The sequence below is a fragment of the Macrobrachium rosenbergii genome, chromosome 49, assembly GCF_040412425.1.
Source record: "Macrobrachium rosenbergii isolate ZJJX-2024 chromosome 49, ASM4041242v1, whole genome shotgun sequence".
In the NCBI taxonomy this organism is placed as follows: domain Eukaryota; kingdom Metazoa; phylum Arthropoda; class Malacostraca; order Decapoda; family Palaemonidae; genus Macrobrachium; species Macrobrachium rosenbergii.
Genome location: NC_089789.1, coordinates 12556615 through 12566614, shown reverse-complemented (window position 1 = coordinate 12566614; position 10000 = coordinate 12556615). Strand labels below are relative to the sequence as shown.

Here is a 10000-nt window from a genome sequence, read left to right as displayed (position 1 = left end):
GGCGCGTAACAATGGCTTTGCAGATAGAGGAAAGGATCAGTATATATAAAGTTTATTGTAATGAAGGTCTTAAATATATTTTTCTTTCTGTGTTCATTATTTAAATGCATACAGAAGATGTCAAAACAAATAATAAACAATATGTTGCGCTCTTTATAAATCAATTGAATTGAACTTTACGCAATGTGGCGACTAACTGGCAACTCCACAGCTTAATAAGAATTAAAACATAAAACTTATAACTACCAAAGGGTGATTTAAGCCAGCAGTTATAGTCTTAAGTGTCTCCGCTACCTTTTAAGAATGAGGCGTAGTAAACATAATGTGTAGTCGTGACTTGGGAGGTTTTGCACTTTAAACCAAGACGTAAGACACGCCCACTTTACGCCGTAGTTGCCATTTGTTTCCATAAAGATAATTTCTAATTTTGGGGATTAATTTGTGTCGAAATGTCGCATGGTTGTTCCCGTTTTTCCTCGAAAATTCCTGTCTTTTGCGTCACTGTCTCACTCTCTCTCTCTCTCTCTTACGGGCTAGAAATAATGCTGTCATAATTTTTGTCGAAATGTTGCAAGGGTGTCTCTCTTTTTTTTCTTCGAGAATTCCTGCCTTTCGCGTCTCTCTCTCTCTCTCTCTCTCTCTCTCTCTCTCTCTCTCGCAGGTTAGAAATAATGCTATCGTAATTTGTGTTGAAATGTTGCATGGCAGTCCCTGTTTTTTCCTCGAAAATTCCCCTCCCCCCCCTCTCTCTCTCTCTCTCTCTCTCTCTCTCTCTCTCTCTCTCTCTCTCTCTCTCTCTCTCTCTCTCTGTCGTTGATTTTCCTTCGCTTTTGATTCCTTGACGTCAGGCATTCTGAAAGTGTCTGTATTTCTGTTTCCAATCTGAGAACAAATTAGGAAAAAGAAAAGAAGACGATTGAAGTAAAACTTTTGTTCACAGAAGCTTTGCGATTTCTCAGAACAAAAGATCCACAATGACGTTAAATTAATATTGAAAGCCGATCTGGAATTGGAATTCTGGATTAATTCAGATAAAGGTAATTAATCATCTGAGTGAATTAGGATGAGGTGATTCCACACCCTAATTATCATCTTGAGCGTTGCAGGTTTGACTGAGAATTCAGATTTCTTCCCCCAAGTGAAAACTTTAGAGACAGCTTGCTTTATTCATTATAATATCATGGTAAATTATGAAATAGATTTTAAAAAAGATATATTAATATGGTTATTGCAGATTTGAATGAAAACACGGATTTCTTACCTTAAATAAAGGTGTAGAGATACAGCTTGCTTTCTGTACTATAATTTCAGAGTAAATTATGAAATAGATTACAAAGAAATAGATATTTTTATAAATGTTGCAGATTTGAGTGAAAATACAGATTTCGTACCTTAAATAATGGTGTAGATACAGCTTGCTTTCTGTATTATAATTTCAGAATAACGTATGAAGCAGATTACAGAAAATAAATAGGTATTTATATGAGTGTTGCAGATTTTAATGAGAATAGAAGTTTCTTCCTCTATAAGAAAGCTGTAGGAGTACAGCCTAGTTTCTTTTATAATTTTAGGCTAAATTATGAAATAAATTTCATGAAATTAATAGACATTTTTGTAAGTGGTTCTGAGTGGCAATGAGCAAGCCATATGATGACACCAGTCAAATGACACGAGTAATTAGGACAATTCTCGTCCCAAATAGAGATATAGGTGGCTTTTTTATTTAATTTCCAAAGAAATTATGAAAATAAATTGTGAAATAAATTACAGAAAATTAATAGATATTTTAAAACAGATTCTTGAGTGGCGATGAGCAAGTCATGTAATGTCACCAGTCAGATTATAATTAGGACAATTCTCTTTCCCTACATGAAAGCTGTAGAAATATAGCTTGATTTCTTTATCATAATTTCAGGGTAAATTATGAAACATTACAGAAAATTAGCAGATATTTTTTTCATTGTTTATGAAAGAGATTGCAGAAAAAATAGATATTTTCATGAGTGTTGCTGAGTGGCAATGAGAATATAGATTTCTTGCCCTAAATTACAACTGTAGAGGTACAGCTTGCTTTCTTTATTATAATTTCAGGGTAAATTATGAAATATATTGCAGGAAAATAAATAGGCTTTTTATAACTTTAGGGTAAATTATAAAAGAAATTGTAGTTAAAGTAGACATTTTTATAAGTGTTTCTGTGCGGTAATGAACAAGCTATTGACGACAGCACTCAGATGATAATTAGGGAATTCCAATTTCCAAAAATTGCCGCTGGGAAGCGACGACGTGACGACGAAGACTTCAGCTCTGAATTCAGTCTCTAACCAACCACCCATCTCGTAACCTTGAGAGGGGGGGGGGAGGAGGAGGAGGTAGCCAAGTGATGAGTAATCATCTGGGTATCTCGTTGGCTCCCCCTAATTTCAGCACTGGTTGACTCTCTCTCTCTCTGTGTTACTTGAGGTTTGGAGGAAGGACTGGATGACTCGTCTGTTGGTTAGAAATATTGAATTTCTGTGAGTGACTCAAATGAAGAGAGAGAGAGAGAGAGAGAGAGAGAGAGAGAGAGAGAGAGAGAGAGAGAGAGTGCCTGTATTTGTGTGAGAAACAGTGAAAGAAAGTGTGTGTGTTTGTATGTGAGAGAGAGAGAGAGAGAGAGAGTGAGAGAAAGTGGCAGAGAAAGAGTGCCTGTATGTGTGTATGTGTGTGTGTGTGTGAGAGAGAGAGAGAGAGAGAGAGAGAGAGAGAGAGAGAGAGAGAGAGAGAGAGAGAGAGAGAGAGAGACTGCTGTGGGTGTTTAAAAGCTGAACCTAATCATAACAAAATTACCCCATCTCTGTTAGCCATAGAGTACTTCTAGATTTAAAAACAATCTCAACATAGAAGAGCCCCAACATAAAAGACGCCAATATGAAACAGCCCCAACATAAAATAACCCTAGCATTAAACAGCCCCGACATAAAACAGCCCTAACGTAAAACAGCCCTAACATTAAACAGCCACGACATTGAACAGTCCCAATATAAAACAGCTCTAATATAAAACACCCCTAACATTAAACATCCCAGACATAAAACAGCCCCAACATAAAGCAGCCCCAACATAAAACATCCCTTACATTAAACAGCCCCAACTTGAAACATCCCTTACATTAAATAGCCCCAACATAAAACAGACCTACCATAAAACAGCCCCAACATAAAACAGCCATAACGTTAAACAGCCCCAACATAAAACAGCCATAACGTTAAACAGCCCCAACATAAAGCAGCCCTTACATTAAACAGCCCAACATAAAACAGCCTTAACATTAAACAGCCCCAACATAAAACAGCCCCAACATTAAACAGCCCCAACTTAAAACAGCCCCAACATTAAACAGCCCCAACATAAAACAGCCCCAACATAAAACAGCCCCGGCATAAACTTCCCCAACATAAAACATCCCCCGCATAAACTTCCCCAACATAGATGTGTACAGAAATCGTAATCCACATTTTTGTCCACACCTATCAGAAAACCCTGACTTAAATATACTTATACTTCCAAAACCCGTATTTCCGACCGTACCCATGAAAAAGTGTGTTGAAATATGTATGGTTTTGTAGGTGGCAAGGTATGTGTCATATGCTAAGAGCGTCTTCAGGCTATGTAAACGAGGAATGCAGGTAAAAACACGCCAAGGGATTGGTTGGTTGGCAAGGTCGGCTCCATTCCTTACCATGGCTCACCCCCTCCACCTACACAACACAGAGAGAGAGAGAGAGAGAGAGAGAGAGAGAGAGAGAGAGAGAGAGAGAGAGAGAGAGAGAGAGAGAGAGAGAGTGTTTGTTTGCTTGTGTGTGTGTGAGAGAGAGAGAGAGTGTGTGTGTGTGTGTGTGTGTGAGAGAGAGAGAGAGAGAGAGAGAGAGGGGGGTGAAGAGTAATTGTGCATGTGAATGTGTTTATGTATGTGTGTAGAAGAGAGAGAGAGAGAGAGAGAGAGAGAGAGAGAGAGAGAGAGAGAGAGAGAGAGAGAGAAGAGTGGATAAGGTGCTTTTGCATCTCGTGTTTTGATTTGTGCCTGACTCCTGTGTTTACTCTTGGCGAGAGACAGAGAGCAGGTGACGAAGATTTTCGGGGTGTCATCAACTCCCCTACACTTGCCACTTCTCCCCGCAAATAGATTCTTACGTGCCATTGAGCTGTCTTTAAAATTTCGTCATTTTTTATAGTCATCATAATTTCTAAGCCAAAGTTTAAAGGCCTAATTGATGGGTATTTGGTCATGGGTAAAAAACAGAAATGAAATTCACATTTTCGTATATTGCTTAATTATTATTTTAATTATTATTGGAATATTTCCTGTCGCCTTTGGCACAGTTAAAGGTATTTTAACGGAACACATCTTACAAATATTTATTAACCATTTGTGTTTGCCAAAAGGACTTGTTGACATCTCATTAAAAGGAAGCTTACAGAGAGGATAAAGCTTTGGTATGTTTGTCTCCCAGTAGAGCTGTTTTCTGATACTGAGTATATGTAACCAATAATTAAAGGTTGGATGAAAAGCGAGTATGTATATATATATATATATATATATATATATATATATATATATATATATATATATATATATATATATATATATATATATATATATATATATATATATATATATATATATATATACCCCGATAACTTTATTGAATCAACAGATATAAATTATTTTCGGCAATAAAACACAAGCCTTAGACAAAATAGTCCCTTGAAAAAGTCGTATAAATGTTACAAACTTCAAGCGGACTTTCTCTCTCTCTCTCTCTCTCTCTCTCTCTCTCTCTCTCTCTCTCTCTCTCTCTCTCTCTCTCTGTTCTCAATTAACTCGGGCTCACTTAACTGGATGTTTATTCTTGTCTCCAAGTTATATATGAGGAGTTAATTGGTCATTTCTCCTCGACAGATAACGAAGATTCTACCTGGAATCTCCTTGATTATTTCTGCCAGGTCGAAAACTTCCATTTCCTGTTCAGTTAGTTCTCAAGTACCCTGGGAATCGTTTAATTAGTTGAACCTGTCTTGTCTCCTTCATTGTTTTCTGAAACTCCATGATTGCCAGGTACATCTGTTTACAGGTCACAGCTATTGGGAACATTATCAATGGCCCTTGATGACTTCTATTTTCATGACAGGAATGACCTGGTGCTTCGTTTGGAAAATACCTGAGCCACTTAATTATCTCAGACAGAGAGGTTGTATATATTAATGGCGCTGTTCATTTGCTTGTCAGTTGTTAGCAGGATTACCCAAAAAGTTACGTACAGATTTTTTTTATGAAAATTTGACTAGCAACTGGTGATGAGGTTTTGGGAGAGAGACAAGAAGGTAAATTTCCTATAGAAGGCACCTTTTGGGGTTAGAACGTAACAATGAGACTTTGGGACTGATTAGCAATATAATTTTTTTTTCTTTAGAAAAAGCACCTTTTTTGGTTAGTTACATTCGATGAGATTTTGGGACTAATAGCAATGTAAATTTCCTAGAGAAGACACTTTTTTTTTTTTAGTTAGCAATATAATAATAGGATTTTGGGACTGATAACAGTGTAAATTTCCTAGGGAAGGCACCTTTTCAGGGTAGAAACTTATGTTGAGATTTTGGGACTGATAACAATGCAAATTTCGTAGAGAAGGCACCTTTTGAGGCTAAAAACATATGATGAGATTTTGAGAAGACAACTTTTGGGGTTAGCAGTCCATAATGAGAAGACACTTTTGGGGTTAGCAGCATATGATGAGAAGGTACCTTTTGGGGTTAGCAACGTATAATGAGAAGGCACCTTTTCCGGTTAGCAGTCTAAAATGTAAAGGCACCTTTTGAAGTTAGCAATCTATAATGAGAAGGCACTTTTTAGGGATAGCAATATATAATGAAAAGGCACCTTTTGGGGTTAGCAATATATAATGAAAAGGCACCTTTTGGGCTTAGCAATCTGTAATGAAGAGGCATTTTTGTTAACAATCTGTAATGAGAATGCATCTTTTGGTGTTAGCAATCTATAATGCAAAGGCACCTTTTTGGGTTAGTAACATATAATGAGACGGCATCTTTTGAGGTAAGCAACATATAATGAAAAAGTACCGTTTGGGGTTAGCAATTTATAATTAGAAGGCACCCTTTGGGGTTAGCAATCTATGATGAGAAGGAAGTTTTGGGATTAGCAACATATAATGAGAAGGCATCTTTTGCGGTTAGCAACTTCTAATGAGAAGTCACCTTTTGAGGTTAGCAATCTAGAATGAAAATGCGTATTTTGGGGTTAGCAACATATAATGAGAAGGCGCCTTTTGGGGTATACTTACACAGCCTATGCAGATGCTTGTGGTATGCTGCGTCCAAGACCTATTGCTTGCTGTAACTCACCTAACGACCTGTTCTTTCCTCTTCTGCAGTTACCAGAGACGTCCCTGGCACCACCCGGCAACCCGAAGGCCATCGAGTTTTTCCACATCGAATCCTTGACCCATCCCAACTTTCCCATCCTCATCGAGGCCCGCACGCCCGAAATCAAAGAGGCCTGGCTGCAAGGCATCAAGGAGTACGTTGTTGACACAGGTAAGTGGGTGGTGTCCAGGTGTTAATGGAATCAGAGAGTACAAGTCGAGAGAAAAATACCGAGCTTTGGGGATGAGAATCTATGTTCATGGAGAAAAAATTGCTTAGTTTATACAAAAAGTGCTGAGTTTTTTTAGGGGGGGGGAGAGAGAGTCTAATTTTATTATAAAAATGATGGGTTTATGAGAGTTTATGAGATGAGAATCTATGTTCATAGAAAAAATGCTTAGTTTATGCATAAAATGCTGAGTTTATGGGAGGAGAGAGAGAATCTGATTTTATAGATTAAAAGCTGAGTTTATGGGAGGAGAAAGTCTGAATTCATGGAAAAAAATGCTCAGTTTATGAGAGAAACGAGTCTGAATTTATAGAACAATCCTGAGTTCATAGATGGTCATAGGAGGAGTAATTCTGAGTTTTGACTTTAAAGGAGGAAAAATTCAAAGATTTCAGGAAAAGAGGTAAAGCATTATAAGAGGGGAAAATCTGAGGAGTTAGGGAGGAAATTCTGAGTTTATGGAAGAGGACATTTCAAGTATATAGGAGGAGAATTCTTAGTTTGCAAGAGATATTCTGAGTTTTTGAGTTAACAGGAGGATAAATCAATACGTTTTTAGCAGAGGAGACCGCATCACAGGAGGAGAAATTCTGAGGTATGGGAGGATAAAGCCCGAATTTATATTACGAGATATTCTGAGCTATAGGAGGATAAATTCCGAGTTTACATTAAGAGAAATTCTGAGCTATAGGAGGATAAATTCCGAGTTTATAGTAAGAGAAATTCTGAACTATAGGAGGATAAATTTCGAGTTTATAGTAAGAGAAATTCTGAGTTATAGAAGAATAAATTCCGAGTTTATAGTAAGAAAAATTCTGAGCTATAGGAGGATAAATTCCGAGTTAATAGTAAGAGAAATTCTGATTTTATAGGAGGATAAATTCCGAGTTTAAGTTAAGAGAAATTGTGAGCTATAGGATGATAAATTCCGAGTCTATGGTAAGAGAAATTCTGAGCTGTATGAGGATAAATTCCGAACTTATAGCAAGGGAAATTCTGAGCTATAGGGGGATAGATTCCGATTTTATAGTAAGAGAAATTCTGCGCTATAGGAGGATAAATTCCGAACTTATGGTAAGAGAAATTCTGAGCTATAGGAGGCTAAATTCTGAGTTTATAGTAAGAGAAAATCTGAGCTAAAGGATGATAAATTCCGAGTTTATGTTAACAGAAATTCTAACTTTATAGGAGGATAAATTCAGAGTTTATAGTAACAGGAATTCTGAGCTATAGGAGGATAAATTCCGAGTTTATAGTACGAGAAATTCTGAGCTATAGGAGGACAAGTTCCGAGTTTATAGTAAAAGAAATTCTAAGCTATAGGAGGATAAGTTCCGAGTTTATAGTGAGAGAAATTCTGAGCTATAGGAGGATAAATTCCGAGTTTATATTAAGAGAAATTCTGAGCTATAGGAGGATAAGTTCCGAGTTTATAGTGAGAGAAATTCTGAGCTATAGGAGGATAAATTCCGAGTTTATAGTAAGAGAAATTCTGATTTTATAGAAGGATAAATTCCGAGTTTATAGTAAGTGAAATTCTGATTTTATAGGAGGATAAATTCCGAGTTTATAGTAAGAAATTCTGAGCTATAGGAGGTAAGATTCTGAATATACTGGGAGAAAAATCGTAATTGTATAGGAACTTCTGGGAGTTTAACGTTTTCGAGAAATTCTGAGTTGCAGCGGTGGTGAGGAACCTTCACAGAGTTTGCTATGAACGATAACTTAGTTTATAGGACAAATGCCATAGCATTCAATGATGGTACGATTCTCTGGCAACCTGAGTAAAAAATTCTGATAATTTACTTGTACGAGAATTTCAAAGAATTTACCAGCGGAGAGAAATTTTAACAGTTTCTCTGTATGAGAACCTCAGATAACTTAGCAGAGTAGGGACTTCAGAGAGTATTCTCAGAAGAAAAATGATAATAGCTTGACTGGGTGAGAATGTTGAGAAGGTCTGACTAGGGTGGGAAATGGGGTGTTTTATATCCAGATGAGAAATGGGGTGTTTGTCTAGGGAAGACGAATTCTGATAGGTTACTTGGGTGCAAAATAAGTCGGAAGGATAGGGAATGGAGGGTAACTTGACAATGTCTGCAGGTAAATAAAGATGCTATTTTCTTCAGTATGCCTGTGGTTTTCTTCTGAATAATAATAGGGTTAATAATTCTGAATAATAATAATAATAATAATAATAATAATAATAATAATAATAATAATAATAATAATAATAATAATAATAAAAGGTGGAGAATAAAACAAAGATTCACCGAGATCACGACAGACAGTCAGACACCAACTAAAGAAAATGACCAACTGGAAAGCCCCAGGTCCTGATGAAGCCCATGGATACTGGCTCAAAAACTTTAATTCCCTACCCCCACGAATGGCAGAACAACTCCAGTTTTGTATCACAAACCACTATGCGCCCAAATGGATGACCACAGGGAGAACATCCTTAGTGCAGAAAGACAAGAACAAGGGAAATATAGCAAGTAACTACAGGCCTATCACCTGCTACCAATAATGTGGAAGTTACTAACAGGTATCCTCAGTGAAAGGCTATACAACTACCTAGAGGATACAAACGCCATCCCCCACCAACAGAAAGGCTGCAGAAGAAAGTGTAGGGGCACAAAAGACCAGCTCCTAATGGACAAAATGGTAATGAAGAATAGTAAGAGAAGGAGAACCAGCCTAAGCGTGGCATGGATTGACTACAAGAAAGCCTTCGACATGATACCGTACACGTGGCTAATAGAATGCCTGAAAATATACGGGGCAGAGGAAAACACCATCAGCTTCCTTAAAAATACAATGCGCAACTGGAATGCAGTACTTACAAGCCCAGGGATAAGACTGACAGAGGTTAACATCAGGAGAGGAATCTTTCAAGGCTATTCACTGTCACCACTACTCTTCGTAGTAGCCATGATTTCCATGACAAAAGTATTGCAGAAGATGGATGCTGGGTACCAACTCAAGAAAGGAGGCAACAGAATTAACCATCTGATGTTCATGGACAACATCAAGCTGTATGGTAAGAGCATCAAGGAAATAGGTACCTTAATCCAGACTGCAAGGATTGTATCTGGGGACAACAGGATGGAATCTGGAATAGAAAAATGAGCCTTGGTCAACATACCAAAAGGCAAAGTAACAAGGACTGAAGGGAACAGCATCAAACACATAGATGAGATAGGATACAAACACCTGGGAATAATAAAATGAGAGGATATAAAACACCAAGAGATGAAAGACACGATCGCGAAAGAATATATGCAGAGACTTATAAGGCGATACTCAAGTCAAAACTCAACGCCGGAAACATGACGAAAGCCATAA

The 10000-nt window shown here is 37.4% G+C and overlaps 1 protein-coding gene across 1 annotated transcript in view; it reads left to right on the top strand.

The window, feature by feature from the left end:
• The window catches only part of LOC136832337 (muscle M-line assembly protein unc-89-like), a 502631-nt gene that overhangs the window by 298156 nt on the left and 194475 nt on the right, over window positions 1-10000 (top strand). Inside the window, 1 exon segment of the mRNA XM_067093248.1 lies at window positions 6432-6594. Within this exon segment, the coding sequence (XP_066949349.1) occupies window positions 6432-6594 (163 nt within the window).